At 36.6% G+C, this 25,349-nt stretch overlaps 1 protein-coding gene across 3 annotated transcripts in view; it reads left to right on the top strand.

Moving 5' to 3' along the window:
* Positions 1-25,349, top strand: part of RNGTT (RNA guanylyltransferase and 5'-phosphatase) — a 192,381-nt gene that overhangs the window by 89,704 nt on the left and 77,328 nt on the right. For all 3 annotated transcript variants that reach the window (XR_012659578.1, XM_075087261.1, XM_075087262.1), the window contains one exon: positions 5,075-5,143. Coding sequence is in view for 2 of the 3 variants with exons in the window: in XM_075087261.1 (XP_074943362.1) it covers positions 5,075-5,143 (69 nt within the window). In the remaining variant the exon portion in view is untranslated. The remainder of the gene's footprint in view (positions 1-5,074; positions 5,144-25,349) is intronic.

Genomic DNA, 25,349 nt, shown 5'->3' with positions numbered 1-25,349 from the left:
GTTTGTGTTTTATTTGTTTGCTTTAAATTTAAATCCAGGGAGGCTACTCAACAGAAATACTGGTCTTGTTACACAGATCTTCAGCTGGATTTGTGATTCATAGATCCTCTCTTCAGAGACATCTGTATGTAGTAATAGAGATGATTTTTTTCTGTCTTGTGAGTTAGCAAAAATATGATGAAAGTACTTCTCTTCATAGCAGACACATTAAAATCAAGTATGTTTTATTGAATGTTGTTAAACTGCTGTACCTGTGAAAACATTTGTAGCTCCCACTTTGGATATAAAACTTTTTTCTAGCATGTCCTAAATACATCAGCAACCAGTATTAAAGGAAAGAATTTGTGTATTGAACTTGGATAATTAAGACCTCATTGAAAGAGTGTATACTGAGATGGGTCAGGGCTGTTGAGGAGGTTGTAATGTAAAAATAGAAAAACACAGAAACTGGCTAGCAAGGTGAAACAAATTCATGTAAAAACCAGGAGTGATATCCTCTTTTAAAAGCAGAATAGTCCCATCTCTTTGAGAAGTGTAAGGAAAGAGCCAGAATAATTGTTTCCTTTTAAAAAAGGTGGTTATTGGTGCTGGTAACATCTGAATCTTTTTCTGAAGACTGTATAAGTTTAAAGAATCTGCAGTATCTGTACAGAGATTTATAAGCCCATGTTTGTAGAACCTGACAGTTGTCAGGATGTGAGAATTACTTTGTAGGCTGATGGTGAGGGCTGTCGTCAACAGAGGAAGGGGCTGTCCTGTGGGTTGGGCTGAAATCTACGCCAGTGCAGATGGTGGCTCTGTGAATTTAGGAATGACGGTATACTCGTGTCTGAAGCTGTTTTACATTCTAGTTAATTGACAATTCCATTGGTAGTTTATTTGTAACTAATACTTTTGAGTAAAGTATGTTCCATTTCACAGCTTTTGCTGTGGAGTGACCAGGTATATGATCAGTAATTTGAAAGCGGCTCCGAAAAAGTGCCTCAGGACTGGTGCAGGCAGAGTTGCAGTAGCTTGACTTGAAACTGAGTGAAGCATATAGCAGTTCTGAAATTGAGAAAGCAAGGAAAATGGATGTATATTTGTCTTGTATTAAAAAATGCAAAGGGATTTTTTTATGTATCTCTAAGTATTTCACTAGCCTAACAAGTGGTATCAGTTTTGAATCAGAAATACGGACAAAATGGTTAGGAGTATTTTCATATTGTGACATAGCAGATTGATAATAGTTGTGTGCAAGGACCCCTTAGCCAAATTATTTTGTAGAAAGTCAATATGACTTTGCAGAGGCATTATTATGTTTTGGAATCTGCAGAACTCTCACAGGCATGTTGTGTTTCCATTAGGTATGGTGGTGTTTTTTTTTTTTTTTTTTTTTTTTTTTTTTTTTTTTTTTTTTTGTAAAGGGAATGGAACAGTAGTATCTACTGGACTTAATTGTTTTATGAATGAAGTGACATCTGAAAACTTGTCAGTATCACGTGGTTTGCCTCAGAACTGCAGGAACATTAATAAAAACTTATTAGTGTTATGTGGAATCTGTGTGCACCAAAATTTTCTCCTCTCCCTGGTGGAGGAGCCGAGCGATTTCTTTATTGATAAGTATAGAGAGATCTCCGAAGTGTGATATTTTGGTGAGTTTTTTTTTTCAGTTGTCCACTCAAGAAATTCTGCTGACCTGTTCAGTGTTTCAGGAAAATCAGCTTCAGCAACTTATTGGTGCTGCTTTTGGTGACTTACTGCTGCTCCTCAGCTCGGTGGTTAAAGAGCAAGGAGAAATCCTTTTCCTTGTTGTACAGCTCCACTCATTCCATGCAATTATACTATTCTTTTTGTTTGGGAAATATTATTAGATGTAGAAATAATTTTTAATTTGATTTAGTTATAAAGTAGGAAAGGAAAACTTAAATAATGAACTGTATGGTTTATTGCAATGTTCACAGGGAGGCAGGAAGCTGCAAGAAGTTAACAAACAGGGTTCACAGGTAGAAACAGACATCACGAGGCTACAAGGAATAGCATGCTAGAAGAAATGGCTCACATGCATCATTTCCCCATCTTTTATAAAATGTCATTGAGATGCATTGCATTTTCTGATCCCTGGCAGTCATCCCAGTTAAGCAGGTGTGCCATTTATCATGGTGCCGATTAAAAAAGACTGTACTGTTCAAGTTAATTAGAAATTTTAATATGTGTGGAAAATTGAACAGAGTTTTTAAAAAGATGAACCATGATAGCTGCATTTTAAGTTCATAAACCTAAAAATCTTAGCTATATTTTTAGTGTCAAAAATATTTGCTTATATGTCAAACATTCTTTTTCTGCTCACTCTCCTGACAGTCCAAACTTTCTGCAGTATTCAATGGGTATATATTCTGCTGTTCGCAGACAACCTCTAAATAGTTTAAATTTCAAGGAAGTGTGTATGGGAAGAAGCTTAGAGAAAATTTCTCTTCCCTCCTTCCCACTTCACTCCCCATCCCCCAAATTGCTAATTCTTTCTAGTAAAAATTATTTTCTGGAATGTTATCATCGGAATACTTGTAGTGGACCTAATGAGAATGAAAGCAGAATAACTGGGAGCACAAAGAGGTTTAGTTACCTGTTGAGTCTTGTTCTGGTTTTAAAATCCTTTTGTCTTTGATATCTAATAGACATTTGGTAGGAGGTGTCTTAGTAAGAATACTGTGGAACTCCAAAATGAGAACGAGTTCAAGTCTGAAACGAGATGTCAGGTTGCTAAGAGGGATTCCCTTGCATTTTATAACTCTGGTGGAGTAGTAAACAAAAAGGAATACCAGAAAAAAAATCTTAAATTGTAAATTTTGAATTTACATTTTTCCCCCCATTTATGAAGTTGTAATAGTGCTTTAAAGTAGTTCAACTACATGTAGACCAGAGTGGAGAGACCTACATATAAAACAGCGCATGGTAATAATTTTATGCTTTACCTGGGTGAGTCACACACTCCAAATTAAAAGATTGTTTTTATAGTCTTCAGTTTTATTTTGGGAAAGAGTAAATAATGTAGTTTATGTAAGCCAACACCAAAGTAGCTGTGTCCTCAGATTCCTTTAAGAACTTCAGGTAAGCAAAACCAGAGATGATCGGTTTCTGTTTGGCAGTTTGGTTAGTGCCCTTTAATAAGATAGCTAGAAATGTTTAAAAAGTGTAGTCTCAGTGCATTTGAAGTTTGTCTTTTATTTTTAGAGGTGTAAGCTTTGTGTTTGGGGAAAGTTTTTTTAGGTGCTTGAATTTAATGAAACCTTTTCTATGTGTTTTTGTAAATATCAAATGTATTATTATTACAGATTTCCCACTGGGCTGTCAGTTTTGGAACTGTGCAGTAACCTTGCAAGGGATCGACAGAATGCTTAGGTTGTGTAGAAGTTTTAAAAAACTTTTTTGTTAAACTTTTTAATGTTTGTTTAAGTATTTTTCCAATGTACTAATTTCTCTCCTGAAGCAAAGATTAATAATGAACTTTTGAAAGAATTGCAAGTTATTTTTTCTTATTTTGTATAGACATCCGATAAAGGATCGTGAAACCTCAGTTGTGTATTTCAAAGTTATAATAGGTAAATGCAAACTACAGCTTGACATTCCAAGTGTGGGCTTTCTGTACTGAAAAATAGTGTTTTGCTGGGTAATTTCTTACTCTGAATCAAATGTTTTTTAAGTATTTTACCACCTGAAAGTACTTTCATAGAGTATGTTTTTCAATTAAATTGTATCTAAAAGTTGAATAGTGAAAGTTGTATTTGTAGATGCAGTTATAAGCAAAAATACGCTAATGACTGTGGATAAGGAAAAAAGCTAGGGTTTGTAATAGCAAAATGATCAATTATTCTGTGCAAAGAGCTACAGGTTTAAATGAAATATCATATTATTATTGTTTAAAATATTTGGCCATCAGAATTTTGGTCCATTTTAAGTTAATTTCTGAGTTGTACTGCCCATGGGAAGATACAAATGTTAATCCTCAACTCCTTTCATACTTTTGCCATTTACTGAGGACAGGGGTTTGACACTTGATTTCGATAATTTAGTCAGTGGGTCATTGAGTTCAGTTGGACTGTACAAAGGAAATGATACGAACTTAACAGCCTAGGCCAAAATGGTGCTTTTAAAACAGAAGGTGATTTACTGAGTTCTGTATTTGTCAAATTTTATGACCATGTGGTTACTTAAACATCAAAATTTTTCACATATTACTAAAAGCACCTCTGCACCTACAACTTCAGGATGGATTCTTCAACTCTACAGTAAAACATAGACTGAAGATAGTAAAGAGGCATTTTGGTAATTCTCCTGATTTTTTGCTATTACTTGACAATTGTAGTTCTCGCTAGTTATTTGCTTTTCCTTAGGCAAGTCGTAATTTAACATGGAAGTGTATCATCAATTCTCGTCACTGTCGACTAGCTGGTCTCATTAGTTTGTTTAGACGGATGGTTTTTCCCTGGTAAAGACCATCTTGATGGATGTATTCACCTCCATATGGAATTCACAATCTTTGGAAATATAAACCAGAACATTCACGATTCAAATTAATTCAGACAGTTGTTTTACAGTAGTATAGCTGTGTTACTGGGTTATGCCCTAGTTAGGGAGTCTGCCAAACATGAATTTTGAATGATGCCTGAAATATTTTTCAGTAGGTATTTTCAGTCTCAAGTAAGTGCTGCTTGCATACTAAAGTGACAAATGTGGTTTTTAATTTGTCCACAAATGACTGTGGTGTCCTGTATCAGAACTGATTTTTCCTCATCTTTTAGTGTATAGAATCGTCTTGTTTTCTAATATTTCTTTTTGGACCAAGACTTTTTCAGTGAATAATGCTGAAAGGGTTTGCCTCCCTGAAACTTTTTTGAGCCTTGAGTGTTCTTTGTAAAGACTGCTAATTTGTTGAAGCTTTCTATGTTGGCATTTCCCAAGCTCTCACATTAAACCATAAATAAGCAGTTCACTAGCAAATGATTGTAGTAGTAGCATATTCTCTGCTTTGATGTGCAGTCTTCAAAGTGAAATATTTCTCTATGGAAAAAAGATTCCTTTTCCTTTTGTTCTACAGCTCCTGGAAGGAAGCTTTGCTAGAGAAGTTAGCCATGAAGTGGATGGACTGATATTTCAGCCTACAGGAGTAAGTAGCGTAAAACCAGATTTTTCTTCCGTCACTCTCAAATGAAATTCTCACCCTCCCTCCCCACTCATGCTCCCATCTACTACCTAATCTTTGTTTTGATCAGGATTACTTTGCACTGTTGGTTCTGATTTTTCCAGTTCCTCAGACTACTTAAAATCAAATACTTGCAATCTAATTTGTAGTATATGTGACTTCGGATTAATCCATGGTGGTAGTTTTCAGGAATCAGCTCACGTTTTTTTTTTTTTTTTTTTTGTGTGTGTGTACTATGATGTGCTGCTAAATAAGGAAGGATTTTTTCTGACTGCATGAGTTCAGTGAATGTTTCAGCCATTGATTTGAGCTCTGGGATTATTTTTCTTTCTCAAGGATGTTCACACATCAAAATTTTAGTAAAATTTGTGACTTGCGTTGCTTTAGTGCAATTAAAGCATGATATGTTCTTGAGCCATGTCCGCCAGTATAAAGGTGTATGACTGGGGTGAGAAGTCACCAGAAGAACAGGATACAACCGTTTATATATTTCTTTCTGGTTCTCAAGCAAGAAGGGTGGCTTTAAAGGAAGTCAGTAGCATGGCCTTGTCCATCCTACTGCTGCTCCTGTTGACTCTGATACAATGGATACACTGCAACGTGTATTGTATATTGGCATAGATAGTGACTGTAATGTCATCCATTTTGACTTTTTTCTTAGCTTATAAAACAAGGAATTGTTTTATATTATTTCAAATTTGATGGATATTTGTACCCTTACAGTTACTTACAGAAAACTTTTGTATTCAGTTTTCCAGATAAAACAGTTTTTTCTGGTCTACTTCCTATACTGTAAATCTTAGCAAGGGTGATGATACTCCCATCTGGTAATAAGATTAACCTCTGTTATCTATGCAAGTTCTACATCAGCTACCCAGAAAATAACTGAGCAATTAGACCACATACCTTTTTGTTGTTGCTGTTTTTTTAAATATAGCTATTTCAAATTCAAAGCAAAACTACTAGGGTAAAGAAAACTCATACTTTCCTAAGAAGTCCTGATAATGTCTTAAAATATTGTTAAAATCTAAAGCAATTGTAAAGGTTTCTCAGAACTGCTATCCTGAATATTAGAGGTTAAGTTATGCAGAGTTACGACAACTAAATTTTGAAATTTCCGTTTCTACTTGAAATGGAATTACTGAAGATTGTGTCTCTGCTGTTGTTACAGAAAATTAATGTTATGTTTTGTGTTTCTATAACTTGTGTTTTCTGATTTAGCATACTGAGAAATTTATAACCCAACAAAAAACTCATTTTCTTGTATAAATGCATATAAAGGTTTTTCCTCTTTAAAATATGGGATATATGTGTTTAGTCTAATTTAATGTTCAAATTTCAGTTTTATTTCAGGATTTATGGAATCTAAGTTTGTTGCATCTGTTATTAAACTGATTTTTCTAGATTAAGTAATGTGCAGTTTTCTCAATGGCTTCTGTACTTGAGAAAATATGTATATTTAGAGCAAAAGAAATTATTGTAGACCTGTTAGTTGGGAAATAAGTGTTAAAGCTGATTAACAGAATAGGGTGAAGCTGATATAGATAGCTGATACTGCTTTTTCATTTTGTATGGTAAAGAGGGCATAAATAGGCAACAATACAAGGGCAACAGGGTATAACAATGCACAAACGATCCCTTGAGAATACTCACTGAAATAATTTTTCTTTTGGTATTATAGTTGCAGTTATATGTGTGATGTAATAGATCTTTTCACAGAGTAAGATACCTATTGTTGATTGGGGTAGGGGCCTGGATTTTGGTCATTGTGAGACCTAACGACCTTTATAAAACCAGTTTGTCTCATGTGAAGAGACCATGGCATATCTGGAAGACAACAATTCTTCACAACCATTTTTATTGACTTCTTTAATCTTGCAGAAAAAGAGACAGACAGAAATGATGCTGAGTTTTAAAAGATCATGGAAATTTAAGAACATCTTTTGGGAGCTCCTGTAGTCTCCTGTGTGTTTTGAGGGGGAGAAAACAAAAGTAGACAGGAATTGGAGCAAAATGACAAAGAAGGATAAAGTGGTAGCTGAGGATGGTGAATTGAATGTGACCATTTACAGACAGGAATTGAGAAAAATACCTACAATTCCATACTTTTAATAGTTAAAGCAGTCTAGTCTTTTCTGTCATGTGTTTTTGGTTTGTTTGTTTTTTTGTTTTTTTTTTTGGGGGGGGCAGTTTGGTTGGTTGTGGGTTTTTTTTGTTTGTTTGTTTTTTTTTTCCCCTCCCCCTCCATTTACTCAGATATGTTCCTCTGGATCTCTGGTCTTAGACACAGGCATCTCGACCTGAGTACATGGATATATTCCTCACTACCTATAGGCAACAGTGGTACTAGGAGTCAACACAGCTAGAGAAAGAATATTTTGTAATTCTGAAGTTTGGTTTTAATTATTTTAAAAATTACTAATTATTAAAAAAACACCAAAATTATTTGTGAATAGGAATTATACTTTTAGTCTCTAAGAGCTCTGGTTTTCTCACTTTTCTCTTGGGTTTGAAGAGATTTGGCATCAAGTGCCTTAGTGATTTAGTTCAGTTTTGAGAATTTGGCATGCTTTAATGAAAAGGGATTTGTGAAAAAGTTTTGCTACAAAATAAGGTTTCAGTTAGATATAACGGTTTATTTTCTTCTATTAGTCTTCCTATATAAACTAGTATTATGAATAGCAAGGCTCTTGTACCGAGGTGGAAATTGTTCTGCACTGTGACTGGTGATGGTAGAAACAATGTTAAGGAGTAAGGAGATTGTTTTCTGCCTGTGCAGGTTAGTTTATTTTGCAAGGTAATGCTAACTGAGAATTATTATTCCTCACTAATTTACCAGCTACTTGAGTTACTTGTATACCCTGGGCAATAACCAATATAAGTGGTTTAATTTCACAATAACTATTGAAAGTCAATGACTGAGGTCTCCCTTCTTGCCCCTCCTCCCTTTCCAGAGACTAAAAGCTTTCACAGATCATGAGAAGAGCATATTTAGTGGAATTGATGGAGGTTTCAGCATCGTTTATAATTTAAGAATGCTTTGTAGGTGATTTGATGTGATGTGTACTTCATAGTGCCCCCCTGCGCACCCCCTGCATTAATCTACCATTCTCTAACAACTCCATGGTGAGAGACAAATATAAGACAATGTTTTCTTACTATTGTTTCTCTTCTTCCCTTTGTACTCTTTTCCTTTGCTCTTTTCCTTTTCATGCATCCTCTCTATCCAGTAGCCCATTTCCCACATTCCTTTTGATTTCCCTTTTGTGTCGCTTCTCCCTAATGCTTCTTTTCCTTGCATCATTTTCTATCCATTTAAGATGCTACCGATATAACTTCCATATGGCTAAGTCAGCTCCATTCCATCTGATCAGCTTTCTGATCCCTCTACATGTAACAGGTTGGCAGAGCAGGGACCGAAGCTAAGTGCTAATTAGGAGGAGTGAAACAGGCCAGCAGGAAACTTCATGGACAGGTATGTTGCCCTGTGGTCATGCCCCAGACAATGAGCGAATTAGTTTGCAGGTAAAAGCCAAACACCTTGTTCACAGATTCTGAATAGCTATGTAAAGATTGGAAGCTTTCAATCCTTTTTCCTAAAAGGTTGCTTGAAGACGGCGAATAACTTTCTACATGTGTTTTAGAACATTTGCAGTTTGCCAACCTGTGTGTTTTTAATGGAAGTAGCAAAAATGGCCTCTTATCTTCTGATGGCAGAATTGGCTCTCTGACCTATGCCCACTCATCAGTGAAATTACTTTTGTTATCTGCCTTGTAAATCATACCTTTGCTAGATATTTCTGACTGTCTAATTTTTATCCTAGCAATCTCCTAATAACTGACTTTCTTGCTGGCTAGAACTATTATTTTCCCTTACTTGGGAAAATGATGTAGGAATTATTTTCTTTCTTCAGCCACCTAAAAGAAGGGTTGCTGGTCATCAGTTAGGAGGGCCTAAGGACAGTTTTTGAGCATCTTTGGAAAGCTTGTATCAGAATTTATTCTCTTCTGTTCCATCTTTTCGTCTCCTGAGCTCTGTGATGTTTTTGCATTGGCTCAGGCTGATCTCTGTTTGGTAATTCTCCATGCTCTTCTTTTGGATGAGGAGTAAAGTCCAGTTGTGTGGGTTTGGGATTTTTCCGGGGAAGGAAAAAGGGCAGCTGCTGAGCTCTGTTCTTCTAAGATAAATGTTATTTTAAAGAATGGGTGAATTATTTAACACAGAACTCTCCATACTGAATACTAACAAAAAGCTTAGCCTTTAAAATGAAAGGCAAATAATGAACAGGTTTTTATTACTGACTAACACTGCATGAGTTTTTAATACATCTTCCTTCCCCTCCCTTGGCAGACTTAGTGGTGATCTGAAATGCTTGGTTGCCTGTTAATTATTTGCGCCATTCCCATTGTATAATAGGCTGTGTTATTTTCTGTCATTGTAAAAGTTCATCAAAAATCACTGAAGTTAACACTGAATGAAATATCTCCAAAAAATACCACCAAATAAAATATCTCCAAAAGGCCGTGTTTTGTTCCATTAAGCAGTGCCAGTTTCTCCTGAATAATCCTATACAGCTGGTAAGCCTTTTCTTTCACGCTATAGGCTTTATTGAACCCTCTGAATTTCTAAACATAGGCCAAGTCAGTTGCTGACATATCACTGAAACTCAGACATCATGTTTACCAGTGATGGGGCACCAGTTATTGGTAAATATTTCTATTGAATAGCAAGTAATGGCTTCAGATAGGCTCACATACAGAAACAATACCAAAGCTGATATATACAAGCTTGGGAAAAATCGTATGATAACGTTAATTTTTGCTTCTAACAAATATACAAGTTTCTGGATTCAGCTTTCTAATTTTGTAGTGATTCATCTAAGATTTGGAGGCAATGGAATAGAATAGAATATTTCAGTTGGAAGGGACATACAACAGTCATTGAGTCCAACTGCATGACCACTTCAGGGCTGACCAAAAGTTAAAGCATGTTGTTAAGGGCATTTTCCAAATGCCTCTTAAACACTGACGGGCTTGGGGCATCGACCGCCTCTCTAGGAAGCCTGTTCCAGTGTCTGACCACCCTCTCGGTAAAGAAATGCTTCCTAATGTGCAGTCTAAACTTCCCCTGGTGCAGCTTTGAACCATTCCCACGCGTCCTATCACTGGATACCTGGGAGAAGAAATCAGCACCTTCATTCCTTAACGTAGATGCTTTTTTTCTCTAGAGTTTGCAGCAGGAGGGAAGAGAATCTGCAGAGAATAATTTTCATCGGTGTTTGTATTGACCCACACTACTAGAACCTTTCATGTATCTTTGGAATGTCTCATTGCTAAATGTGATTTCCTCTGCAGGAGGAACGTTCATGACTGAATCTGTTACTAGTCAGGGGATGCCGTTGTCATGTCAGCGCACATTTCTGTGCTGTTGCAGGTTTTCCTTTAACAGACAACTTGCTGTCAATCTGCTGAAATGCCACGGAGCTTTACAACTCTTTTCTGTCTATGAATAGTTGTTATACTCAATTTCCATGGCAATGTTCCTCTCCGTTCGTCTCTTAAATAGCTAGTCATATCTCAAATATACCATTCTATCATATGCTTTATGAACATACTCAAATTTATTAGCAATGCACAGTATTTCTTTGAGAGTTTTTCTGTGACTATAGAAGTAAAATTCTTATCCCAATTCAAGTTTGCTTTGCTGTCTTGAGGTGATTTGTTTTCTACCTTTTTTGGAAAATCATAAAACTAGAAAGTTAAGAAAAAATAACAGAAATGCTAATTTAAACACTAATAAGCACAGTCTAATTATATTAGAACTCACTGAAGTGCCATGATTTTTGAACATTGTAGATGTTTATGATTTCCACTTACTTTCCAAGAACCTGGGATAATTCATACCTTGGGAAATTTGAACATTTCTTACAGGTACAAACTCCTAGCATCCACGCTTAAAAAAAAAATGGGCAAAAAAGTGGGGGGGGAGGTTACAATTAATTTTTAGCTCTGAATATAGTAAGGTAATGGTTTAGCAAAAGTTTTCCTTGTTTAACTTTATGTTGCTGGTCCTCTAGTACATTTAAAGATGCAAATGTGTACGCTATTTGCCAAAATTGTTTAACCTGACTTCCTTTCTATGTCTGCCTGAATACACGTCAGTGCCTTGAGTCTGATTACCTAAGGGAAGTGTTAGTTCTAATTGGTACATTATCTCATTTGTTTGCTTTTGACCTATACCACCTGACGTTCTCTGATTTCTCAGGGAATGAACTGCATTTCCAGGAGCTATCTAAATAGGTTCTTGAACTTCCGTTGTGCCATTTAATCATTCTGCCTGCCAATGGCATTAGGTAGGAAAGATCTTTCTTACGTTTTACATTATGTGTACTAGTCATCTTCAGGATTGTCAGTTGACATTAATATGGTGGTGTCTGTGTATATGTTGTTAGGAGAAGAAAAAAATCCTTTTTCTGGGTTGCTACTGTTCTAAATGTTGGGAAAATAAAGACATATTTTTTATTAAGGTAGGCAGAATCATCATTCATAAAGGGCTCTCAAACATGATTTTTTGCGTAGCTCCTTTGTCTCAAAGAGAGATGCCAAGTAGCTTGTGGAGTGCACTTGCTATTGTGCTTTTAGCTATGTCAGATTGCACGTACTTTCTAGCTAAAAGAAATAAATAAATGTTAGGAATATATACTGTAAATGTGACATTCAGATAAGAAAGCAAAGCAATTGTTCAACTTCTGCAAAACATACCTGCTTTTAAGAGAGCAAGTCTGTATTCAACAAATCAGGTTAATTATGTATGTGTGGTGGATCCACTTTGAAAACCAAATCTCTTAATGGCTGGATAGGGAAGTCTAGGAGTGGTTCTGCTTCAAATCAGTGAGAACTCTCCAACGAATCATCCAAGTAATTGATTAAGCTCTTGATCTTTAACATAGGCTGCATTAATGAAGTGGTCAGTTGTCTCTGTGGCAGTGTTCCTACTCATCCTGAATTTTACAACAGTCTTTCCAGGACTGAGAAGTTGGTAGATCAGGAAAGTGGAAGATAGAGTGGAAAGTATTTTATTAATGCTCTTTTCTTTGGATCCCAGAGTAGTTATCAATAGAATGCCTCATATCTATACTCCTATCAAACTGGAAAGATTTAGGAAAATATCTGGAAGAACTACTGTGTTGCAAATGTTTTATCACACTACTTTCTCCTGTGCATGCCATAACTGGATGGCCAACAGACCTCTTAAGTCTCCATGAAGATCCTTCATGAAATGTTCTTATTTTCAGTTAGTCAGGGGCACAGCAATAAAGTCAAAATAGTTACTTCTAGTGTAAGCAGTAACCCAGCATTTCAGGAAGATGACTTTTATACCTAAGATCTGTGAAAACAGGGTTGGTTTCACAGGAGTACTGATACTTGCATTGTGATATTTGGATGGCCAAAACAGCTGATGTAAAAACACTTAATTATGTTAGAAAGTAGAATGGTTTATTGTACATTTACTCTGTTATTCCTAGTTTCAAATGTTTATTGGGTCACTGTTCTCATGAATAGCAAATTTGAAAATGGAATATAAATATCACAATTGGGTAACTGAATTTTTGTAATTATAGAAATATGTCTTTTAGTTGCTAGCAGGTATTATCAGATAAATTTTTGAAGGTAACTGTGTATATTAGTGACAACGCATTTAAAGTAATCATATGCACTGTACCATGCAGAACACAGCATGCTCAGAGGTGCCTGTGGAATAATGTTCTGTATCGAGGAGGTACAACAGAACAGAGTTGTGATAATTTGATCTCATTTTGGCTGCCAGTAACTTCAGTTTCAGTTGTAATTGTATTCCCCATTCCATTCATCAGCTTTCCTAGTCTTTGACATTCCCAAAATGGTGAACCAAGTCTGTAAACATATGATGAAAAATTGAAGTGTTGAGCTTGATATGAAAGCTATAAACTGCTTTTAAGAAAATTCCATTGTCTTCCACTGACATGCATGCTGAATAATTTACATGTGATTGCATCCTACAGGTTATACTCTAAGTACAGAGTTAGAAGGATAGTGCTGGGCTTTATGCCATAACTGTAGAAGTCAGAGATTAGAAACCAATGGAAACTACTTACATCATTACTGCGGATATTCCTAAAGCAAAATCTTATTTTATATTAATGCTGCTAGTTGGGCTTCTGAAATGAAATCCTCTTCCTCCCCATGTTACTTTGGAAACTTAACACTGAGATAGAGGAATGTGCAACTGCAACAGACCTGCTGGTTTGTTCCAAAAAGGGGAACATGAGTAGAAGTCTTACCTGAAAATATCCCAGATTTCCAAAATGCAGATGTTCATTTGAACTTTGAATCGTTCATTAAAGAAACAATTAGTACACTTGCTAAATGCTATCTGAAAGTTTTGACAAGTTTGAACTGACAAGCAGTGGGTTGCTTGTTTCCAAACAGTGATCACTGGAAATCCCAGGAAGATCTTGTATCTCTGTATATTAATCCAACCACTGAAACAAAACATGTGTTTTATGCAACACAGGGTTCTCTAGAGAGAACTTCTAATTTAGGAGAGCAATTAAAATGTGTGTCTTAGGGGCTTGTCAGATTGTGGATTGATGTTGCCATTGTTGAGGGGAAATATGCTTGTTCCACTGGTAATGAGGAAAACGAACGACAGAAGAATAAAAGATAATTCTAAGTAGTTCTGGAAACACTCCACTGTTTAGCAAATACAAGCTGATCCCAGGATCCAGTGCTCATAGGATAAGCTCAGAATAGGTGAAAAAAGTTTGCTATGTGGTTAACAAAAGAGTTTCAAGGCTGTTCTTTTGTCTTGATGTATAAAATGTAAATTTCCAATTTTCTGTCTAAATGTGTTCTACAAGATGTCTGATGCCTTCTGTGGTGAGCAAAGATAAGGGAAAAATGAAAGTTTAGTTGGAGAAAAGAATAACAGAGGTCAGTTCTTGCTAGTTTTCAGGCAGCGTATTCCTTTGCAACCGTCTTGGCAACAGCTCAAGTAAAGCAAAGCAAATTCAGATTTGTTTGGCTTTTTGGGTTAGTTTTTTTCTTAACTAATATATCTGGCTCTAAAACCAAAATATGAAAGAACAGTAGGCACAAGTGTTATTGTTTTGTGTGTTATTTACAGAACAGTGAAAAAAAAAGTATTGCTTTTAGGTAATACAGATTTTTCTGTTAGACAAACATTTAGGTAGCAGACCATATCAGGTGTATTGTATTTCTGAAACCTTCAAACCTTTTTTCCCAGCGCGCTAACATGGTTTTGGAAGAATGTGTTTGATTTTTTGAAAGGAGAATCAACAACACTCTGTGTAGAGTACAGTACTGTTTCCGTGTAGAAAATATACCTCTCCCATCTATTGATTAGGTATATGAACAAAACTGAAGACTTCATATGTAATTTTTCAGATGAGGGATATCAGTGTAAGGTTTTTTTTGCATTTTCAGAGGGCTTAAGTAATACAGTCATGATGCTTTCATCATTATTAGAGGATTTGGTTTAAACTTTACATTTTTATTAAAATATTTGAACCAGAAAAGAACATGAGTGCATTTTCCATAATTTGCATATGAACTAGAACAACCAGGTAGACTATTTTTGGGAGTATTTGTTCACGTTTTAAAAGACTTCTGCAGGATAAGCTCCATTTTCTATGCTTGCTGTACATGTTTATGCAAGACTGGGTATTTTACTTGCAAAAATATTATGGCAAATGTATTGTTTTGCACTTTTGCACTGTTGATCCTTTTCAGTTTCTGGACTGAATGGGCACATAGCACCATGCGCCTTATATCCAGTGACAGTCCGATAAATGAAACTTCGCATTGATGATCAGATCAGAACATAGACTCTCAAGCATTGTCATAGAATAAATTTGGATTGTAGTTTTTATCAGAGTCATGAGCTGCATACAGATAATTAACAATCAGGACCTAACTTGTTAAATAATTTGTGCATTGGAAATCATTCTCATGACTCTGCTATGCACTAAGCTGCTCTGTCTCTGTGGAGAGGAGCTACAATGTTAGTAAGAGTCTTCAGCTGGTTTTTAGAATTTTGGTTGCTGGGTCAGTAGATAAAAAGTTTAAAATCCTGCATAAAGGCAGGTGCCAAGGATTGCTTAGCTGCAGTTACGAATGTGCCATTTTATTCTATAGTTCCTTCTGTGTGTTTTGTGCAAGACACTGTTGCATATCTGACAGTTGCACTAAGTTGGATAGTGTATTGGGAACCAGCTGGAATATAATTATTCTTCATGGTGCCATCAGTCTCTTGTTTTTTTTCCCCCAAAAGACAGTGTTACTCAGACTTGCTTTATCATCAGTTTGCCCTTATACTTATGTTCAGCTTTGGCTTTGATACTGCATGCTTGTAAACTATTAATGTTTTTAATAAATCTTTACAACTGCTAGATATATGGAATGTTACGGAACAAATACCAAATGAAAACTGGAATTAAGCTAATACCATGTCTTGGAGTATGTTAGAAATTAGAGTAGCTAACTACCATACTAGGGATGATGTTACCATGGAGAGAGCTTCTGTTTCCATGACATTTGCTTGCATATTTTGCTAGGCCTTCAAAAGAAGTAAGGTTTTGTCCTCTTTATCAAATTTGGTGGGTGTTATTCCATTACTTCTGAAACTCTGCAGTGTCTCACTGCAAATGTATATTAATTCATTTCTTAGGAATACTAATGGTGACTGGACTGGCCAGGAAAAAAAATGGAGGTAAGAAGTTATTAAAACTTAGAGCACCCAGAAGGCAAGGGGGTTTTATAATATTTTTGACTAGATTAGATATTCCAGCTTGATTTTTAACTGGATATATCCTCCTCTGCTTGTATACATTTTGCTTACTTAGAAAAACCCCACGGCTAGTAAAGAAGAGTTTTACTGGTTTTAGAAAAAATGTGTTTATCGGTATAGCTAATGGCCTTGTACTGTGAGATCTGCCTTGAACTGGGATGGAATTTTGGATTGTAGTAAAATTTTAAATGAAGTCATGATGTAGCTCACTGTTTTAAGAATCAGCTGTTGGCCTATGGATAAATTACAAAAGCCATTTTTTCTTAGGATGAAAGAAGTGCTTTTGAGATATGAAATATTTGGTTGCTATCCATAAAGAGGAATTTCTTTAGGAACAGTTACAGCAATATCATGGTAATCTACAGGCAGTTTTTGCATTTCTTTTGCATTGAAAAATTCCAGTTGTGGTCATATATAGTCACAGTTCTCTTCTGTAAGATTGCTCATACTTAAATACAGGTGGGTATGAACCCCAGGTGCTTGAATAGAAGAAGTTAGGAAACAACATTGGTTTTTGAACACCACTGTGCGTCCTGCTCTGTCCTGTACAAAGGGTGGTGGGGAGGAGGGATGCAGCGAGTTAAACACCATTCAGTAATCTTATGTCACTCCTAAGACCAAATTGCTGGCCTTCTGTTCCTAATGAACACTTGATTGTTGTTGTCTTTGTGTACCACTTTTCTGTTCTAATTAGTTTTCAGTGTCCGAGAGTGGCTTTTTATAATGGGTTTCCTTTTTTCCCCCAGTTGTGAGTGGGAGTCTAAAACTTTGATCCTTTGTTATACCTTCTTTAGCAGATTATTCTGTAATATGACTGTTTGAAACAGTTATAAACAATTGTCAGGACTTGAGCTGATACCCCTTTTGAAACCCATTTTTACAGATATTTTCTCAATTTCACATTTTGAAAACACAAATACTTATGCAACTGAGGGAGGAATATTGCCAGAAGCCTGAACACCTAAGGACTGTCTATTTAATGCAACCAAAATTTTGGTCCACCTATTCTAGTATTTTCATAAATGAGGAGTGGTATTTCACCTAATATCCTCCCTCAGTTTCCATCACAATCATTGTTTATAGCTTTACTTTAGCCAAGATGTCTTTGGTTTCCACTTGAACTGAATTTTTAGCTCTTTCTGCCAAAACCAGTACCGCTGACTCCCCACCTGCTGACTGTAAGGTTCACATTCTTTGAGCGTTACAATAATTTCATTTCGACAAATAGCTTATTAAATGCTTTTGGTTTATAAAAGTGTGCTGGTTTTGGCTGAGAAGGGGTTAATTCTCCTCACTGTAGTGCCTGTCACGGTGAGGGACCTTTCCAGCTTCCCTCGCTCTGCCGCGTGGCGAGAGGCTGGGAGGGCGGGGCCGCGGCGGGGGCGGCTGACCCGACTGGCCAATGGCATGTTCATTCCATACCACGTGACACCATGACCAGTATATGGGGGGGGGAAGGGGAAGGAGGGAGCAGGTTGCGGCTCGGGAGCGGCGCGGCGTCGGGTAGGCGGGCGGTGAGCGGCTGCGTCGCGTGCGGTTTGTTTCGGCGGTTCGTTCCCCTCCCCTCACAGCCGCCCCCCCCGGGGTTTCGCGCCTCTCGTTGTTTTCCTTTCCCTTGCATTTTTTTGTTTGTTTTGTTTCATTTTAATTATTAGACTGTTCTTATCTCAACCCATGAGCGTTACCCTTCTGATTCTTTCCCCCATCCCACCGGTGGGGGAGTGAGCGAGACTGTGTGGGGCTGAGTTGCCGGCTAAACTACAACAAAAAGTCATGTTCTCCTTCTGTTGAGGACGTAGTATAGGGCAGAAGAGGTTTTTACAGGACAGTTCAAAATGAGGATGGTACTTACTGTTCTTGTTGTTGAGAGGTGTAGATCAACGTGAGTCTCTAATCAGAGTGCCTGCTGGATCGATGACAGGTGGATCTGTTCACTTTACTGCTATGTCTGTACTCTTACTCTGCTATAGGAAAATTCTTGAAGGATTCTATTAAAGTTGTTTCACAAATAGGATGTTGTTTCACAGAAATCTAGTTTATTGGCTGTGAGGTCATACTAGCATGTTCATTATTATATTTGCATTTTAGTAATATTTACACTGGAATGATAAACTCAATTTATCTTGGAGGTGGGAGGAGATTTGTAAAATAGCTTCTGAACCTTGTCCCAGATTCTTGTTTGTACCAGGGATGGTATTTTTTTCTCTACGTCAGTCTTAATTGTGACAATGATACTAAGCTTTATGTTCTAGAGGATAAAGAAAGGACTATTGTCTTTTTATGACATTAGCAAAAAGGATGCATGGGAAATTGAGTAAGTTGAAAAACCTTTTAGAGTGATATCAGATATGAAAAAAAGCTTCTTGTGAAGTGGCTCAGGTTTGCTTGCTTTCTTCTCCGAGAATTGTCCAGTGGCTGCACATCAAACATTTCAGTGTCCATATGATGGATGCTGGTGAATTGGCCCCATGAGGAGCAGTTCTTAAGAAACTGCAGTCCTGTCTTTTAAATACATTCTATACATGTTTGTGGAAAAGCTATGCTTAACCGCTTTGTCTGTTGCCCCATCATTGCTTGTAGTAATGTTAAAAGCTAGTAAAGCTGTTGACGTTTGTTTTTGCAAATGGTAATTGTCACCTACCCCCTTCGCTAATTCTCTGCACATTCAGCTGCTTGCCTGCTCAGAGCAAAGCTACATAAACAGTTTAACGGTTGGTATAATTAAAGGAGAGGAAACATTTAAGAGAAAGGAGAAAAAAATGGCAGAGATTGGGAACTGTCTGAAACCCTTCTGCCAGTAACAGAATGAAAGTTCCCTGCCAGCAGCAGAGGAGCTTGAAGAGGTTCTTCGAGGCAGTTGCTCAATCCCAGTATTCAAACCAGAGATCTTGTGTTGCATGTCCGGTCAACATTTGTGTGGTTATGTTCTGTCAAAGCGGTAAAAAAAAAATCCGATATGGCCAAAACTATTGTTTTGTTGTGTTTTCAGATTGGTTACAGGGCATGATTAACAATCAATATCAGAACTGCTGCTTTTAATGGGAAAATGTTGCTCTCTGAGAAGGACAGCAACTAATCTTTACAGTAACTGGAGTTTTTTGAGTGACTACTTTAAAATACAACCTACACTTCTCCCTTTACTTGCAGTGCTCAGGAAATAGCTACCTTGTTCAACTTAACCTGTTCTTACCCAGAGCCACTGACTTGCTTGTTCCTAAGTCAGAACTACAAGGATTAATTTCTCGCAGAGTGGGCAGGACCTTTTTGTTTGCTCCTTTGTTTGCATGCTATGTTTTTTCTTCTTAGAGCAGGAGTTTTCCCTTCTCATTATCCAAACTACTGTCCTGAAAATGCAGTGTTCAGTTGTGTAGTCTTGTAGCAGACTTGAAAGAGAAAATACATACTGATTTTTTTTTAAAAAAAGTACATTTTTTTCCCCACATCTCCAAGCACATCAGCTTGCTACTTGCATAGCAAAAGCACTGCAAAGCACGTGCTGAGTTCTACTGTTTGGATTTACTCTCATGTTGCGTGAATGTTTTCTGGTGACACTGAAGATGTAAAATATGAGGTTTGCTATTTTAATCTACACAGATAATGGTGAATTTAGTACCGTTAAAACTCATCACTTTATATATTAGAATATGCAGTTGAAAATGCTGGTTTCTGTTGTTTCTTATAAAATACCGCAGGATTCAGTATTCTAAGCAAGACTCATAAATACTTAATTCAAGGAGATTTGTAGCCCTGTAAAATGTAATAAGCTAGCCCTTAATAACAATTTTGTGTAACATACGTTTGGCAACATGTAGAAAAAAAATCCTGCTGGCAATTCTGTGCATCATCTTTCATGCATTTCTGTTCAGCTCTAGGGGGCTTTTAGCTCTGGAATTAAAAAGAGAAATTAGACTATGTCTGAGACCAGCATGCTGCAATTTCTTAGTTTTTACTTGTATGTTTCTCCTTATGTTTAGATTAGCTGAAAGCTCTAGCCCACTGTTTGCCTTGTTCGTTCTTTTTTTCAAGATTGACATTTTTCAAGAAGTATTTTGAAATATATTTTTTCATCTTCCTATTAAGGGTTGGTAGTTTTCATTAATCTTCCTGAGCTCTAAGGTGATTTGCTGAACTATTATTCCTGGTATACTGGTTATCATTGTAGCTTAAAAAAAAAAGTCCACAAAACCAATGTTATGATGAAGCCTTAAATTTACAGGTTGTAGCTCCTGCAAATGTGGTCTCTAATACTGATAAATTACCCAACTTCCAAATCAGGTTATCACAGTGAGTCAGCCAAGAGCACTGCTGCTCAGTTCATGCAGATTCCTTTGTTGCAACAGGGATGCTTCTGCTGTTTGACTTCAAGCACTGAATACTTCCTGTAGATCCAACCCAACCTCTGTGAGTTTTCTAGGAGCCTTTGATCACAAACTAACCATCCACAAAGAAATAAGTCCTCTGAGAGACTGACTTCCCTCTCTCTCTCTCTGGTGTAAATTCAAGTGACTACACTTAAGCTTGAGTTGGGACAGAGGTAGTAAAAATGAAAGGACAGAAGGTAAAGAGAGATTGGGGCTGTTGGGCTTTGAGAAGTGAGGGAAGGTTTAGGCTTTATACAAAGCTTTAAACAGGTGAAGAGGCATAAACAGTAGGCTTATAAAACAAGTGATGCAGTGAAGCAACTGCACTTAGCACTTTACACAGTGGAAATTAATGTTTTCTCCAACATCACTGGGTTCATGCAGGTAAGGGATTTTTCACAGTAAAAGTGTGAAAAGACAGGTTAAGGAGGAAGATAATCTCTCTAAGACTCTTTCAAAGATCATTTGTGTCACTAGGGGAGAGGAGAAGAATAATAAGCATTACTTTAGGACACTAAAAGTTTGGGGTGGGGGAGGGGGGAGGTGAGCAGCAAAGGATCGGTGCCAGGATTGCTTCTGTATTATCTTGGTTGTCCCAACAGCTTACTTCAGACTCATCTTCTTATCTTTTGTCAGCAGCTTCTGTATCTGTGAACTAAGAGGTAGTGCCTTAAGCAGCCCTCAGGAGATGAATTTGGGTAGAGTCAGGTTAAACACACATGGCAAGGGAATGTTAACATTTAAAACATGAAGTGTTATCAACTATGGGGTAGTTTTTAGAAGGTTATTGAGGAAAATATGTAGGTTTGCTCTTTTTCATTATATTAATTTACCTTTAAGGCTGTTAGTTAGTTGTGAAGCTTAGTTTGAAAGAAAATGTCACCTGGGGAAGTAAGTACAATAGTATTCTATAGTCATGTTGGCATCCTGGTGACAGGTTATACTGGTTACACACTTAGGCTGTCTTAGTTCAAGTTAGTGGTACAGTGTGAAATAAAGAGAGTTAAATAAAGCAACAGATGGCAAATTGAAGTATGTTGATTGGTTTTATTATTGTTAATTTTTCCTGAACGCTTAAACAACACATATTTAATAAGGTTTTAAATACTAGATGGTTAAAAAAAAAAGAAAATTATAAAATAATAGCAATATAAAACTATGTTAAGTAGCAACCATGGGCCACCACCAGTTCCTTTGATCGAGGGGACTAAAGCTCTGTTGTTAGGACACTTCTTTCGTCATGAAGGTAGGAGTATTTAGCTTTTTAACAGTAACCTTAAACTGCCAAAAGTAGAATTTTGAATTGAAGGCAGACACCAGTTAGTCCCTTGTGGACCATATCTATTAGCCAACAATATGAAGCCATTTATTTTTCCCTGTTTGCTTTGGACCAGGTCTTGGAGTTTCTAGTTCCAGTCCATAATGTTAAGTGAAAAGACAAACACAAACAGAAGTGACTGAGAATAGGTTTCTGGGGCTTACAGTAATGTGCTGGCGGGGGGGTGGGCAGGAAAAGTGCAGTGAGTAATTTTGCGGCTGCTACGTTCTGATTGCTATAAACATGGATCTTTGGCTGTGAATGGAACTTCATTTATCAAATATTAATAGGATTAATATGTAAATGATGCTAGTTGTGAAGAAAATTTTCTCATATTTTTCTCCTTGCTTGATAGAATACTGAGAAAAGCTATTAGTGTAGTGTGAAACAAGATGTTTAATGAAGCCAGAGGTATAAAAGCTAAATTAAAGTGCAAGAGTAGAAGACATTTAGACCAATAATTACCAAAGTAGTCTAATATAAATATTGCATTAACTTCAAGTTCAGAGGCACCTCTGGAAAAAGCAATTGAAAAATATCAATCAAAATATTAACAGATTAATTTCTGCATACAGGTTAACCTTCTAAATGTGATTTGCATTCAAATGTTAAAATCCTTAGTACAAAACATAATCTAACATGATTTAAATGAGTGTATATTAGCAGCATGTTTTGCTTTTCAGCCTACTATGGCAGTTAAGCTAAATATTTCAGCAGTCATTTTGATGATAACCATTTTATTTCTCCTTCATATAGCTTCAAGTCACATTTTTGTAAGAGACAAATTGCAATACAATAACATTTGCAAAATAAAACCTGCTATTTCTGGCTAGCTGGTACTAGTGTATTAAATACTATAATTCCTGCTTAGTCTTTTAACTCTAAAGAAAAAAAATCCAGAAGGCACCAAAGTTACTGTGTCTTAGAACACAAGTTAATTTTAATGTTTCTTTATTTTACTTTTTAAAGTGGAGGAAATGTAGAATTGGCACAGATCTCCCTAACTACTTGGATTTAAAGCAGCGTGGTGACTTCACTGTCAAGTAATGATCTTTGTTATCAGGACTTAGGTCTATCCTTCTTTTGGCTTAGTTGTAGACACCAATTGATTTGAGCTTAGCCAAGGAACCTGTCTTTTCACCATCTTTTATGAGCTTTAAAAGTTATTGTCTACTTATTTGCTTTCTGTGGTGTGACAGCAGTACATGGCATAATGTTTAGAGTTCATTAACAACCTTATTTTCAAGCTGATCAAATATTTATTAAACATCAGTGTGTCTTTATTCTGATCGAATTACTGAACCAGGCAAAAAGCTGATGTTTAGCAAGGACTGCAGCTCTTTTATTGTTCAGGTGGTTTGAATCAGTAATTTAGAACACTAATCATTAAAAACAGCATTTATTACTTCATTTTATTATTATTTAAAAGAGTTTTTTTGAAAGGGAGGAATGTGCCTTTTTTTTGTTGTCATCTTCTAGATAGGGTGTCACATCCATCTGTCCGCAGCTTGTGCCAGAGGAAGGACTTGATCAAAGTGTGTAAAGTGTTTGCATGAAGTTGGAAATCGTTTGGATCATGGTTTGGAGTGGTACAAACTTTGCAGCCATTTTGTGTTCTGTATTTTCCATTCAGTGTTTAGATTCTTCTGTTTTCACTCACTTATGAAAATGCTTTTCACAAATGACAGGTGTTTGAAAAGTACTGGTGTTTACCCAGTTTCTTCTAGCCTGATCCCTCTTACCAGTACTTACAAATCACATCTTCCTGCCTTTCCTTGATAAATACAGGAGCAGCTGATTCATATTTACAAAAAACTGGTTATACAAAAATTATGTCAGACATCTACAGGACAGAAAACAGTACTGGGTATATTTGATTTGTTTTTCTAAAGAGTAAATGAATCCTAATCATCTTTGAGATACTAAGTGCTATTGAAGAGATTTCATTAAAGCACTCTTTCTTAGTGGAATCTATATAGTCACATTTAAATGCAACACATCTTTCCCTTGCTGACCTGCATTTGTTGAAGTTTATCTATTGCATTCATTGGTAGAAATTTCTTAGGTGCCTCTGAATTCTTCAGACTCTCCAAACTTGATCAGCCTTTATAGTTTGTACCTCAGCTTTAGCATCTTATTGTTTTACTGCCTTCTTATAATAATTTTGTGCTGCTAATCCATATTTTAAGCACCCAAATATGTTTTGTAACCTTCAGAAATAATGAGCATTTAAACATTCAGTTCAATGGCCGCTGCTTAATACAGTTCCGTAGGCATGAAAGCCCTACATACATATAAATAATTTTTCCTATGCAGTCAAAACCGTGAGTTGTTTCATTTATAAAAGGCATTCTAGAAATCAAAATACGTAGTCTCAACTGGGTTCACAGGTATCAAACATTTGTTAATGTAACTGAATTTCTCCAAATTATTCGTTGAAAAAATGCTTTCTCTTGGGAGCAGTCCCTATTAAGTTTCTCACTGGAAATTATTTGAAAAGTTCTGATCCTTTAACAATTATGTCCTATTAGCCCTTATAAGGCTAAATAGAATTTTCTAAGCCACAGAATTATGGTGTAGAACTTGATTTTAATGAGGCTGGTTTTTTACTCTGTGGTTCAGCTGTTTCTTCGTGAACCACGTTCAGAGTCTTTGAATGTGGGATGGCCCAGTGTACTTTGTGAGCAGTACACTGGTTTTCCTAGGAAGGGGATGCTGGACAGGGGTGGGACAGGACAACAATGTCAATAGGGACACTGATGGTTATTTCTAGCTAGGTAAAGAATGGAGCCAGGTGAAATCTAGTGTGGCCAGTCTCTGTGGGATGCCCAGGGACCTTTTGCATGCTCAGACCTCAGTGAGATAATTTCTTAGAGCTTGCTTTCTGACTCCAAGGTACGTGGAATGTATTTGGCAGATCTTGACCTCTGTAAAGATTCTGGTGTGCCATAGGTAATCACTCTGGCCAGCTCTGTTGTATTTTAAATAATAACCAAATATGATGGTTTAATACAAGCATAAACAATAGTATTTTCCTCTTACTGTCTGATAATAGTTGGTCTTATTAGGTAGTGTTGTCCTTGTGTTTTTTCCATTGTCTACTTGAAATCAATGGATTCAGTCTTTTTTTTTTTCTGTGCATCAGTCTTTGTAATCATGCACCCTCTTGTTTGAACCTGGAGGCTTTTCCTCTTGGACCTTATTCTCCTTTGTCTCCTAGATCATCAACATGCAGAGTAGTTGTTCCTGTGTGTATGATGGGTAATCTCTGAAGCTGATTCACTGATCACCAGTGATCACCCCCGACACCATAAATGTCATAATGTACAACACAGTTTGTCTCTCTTGTGTTTGGGGGTCTTATCTTTTTTTCTTTTTCTTTCTTTTTTTTCTTTGTGACAGATAAAGTAGTATGTTACAATGAAGAGTGTTAATGATAGGGTTTGGAGTTTTTGTGTGTGTATGTGTTTACGGTCATGTTGTTACTATTTCTGCCTTTTTCAGAATATTTATTTTCCCAAAAGATCAGTCATGTAGGCTAACCTGGATCATTTGGTCTCATGATGGTGCTTGAATACAGTCAAATGTGGGCTGTATACATAGGAGCAAGTGTATTAAGTCCCAGCTAAAGGTGTGAATCTG

Source organism: Phalacrocorax aristotelis, chromosome 3 (assembly GCF_949628215.1).
Source record: "Phalacrocorax aristotelis chromosome 3, bGulAri2.1, whole genome shotgun sequence".
Classification (NCBI taxonomy): Eukaryota; Metazoa; Chordata; class Aves; order Suliformes; family Phalacrocoracidae; genus Phalacrocorax; species Phalacrocorax aristotelis.
The sequence above is the reverse complement of the archived record's forward strand: the minus strand, read 5'-3'. Positions and strand labels throughout refer to the sequence as shown.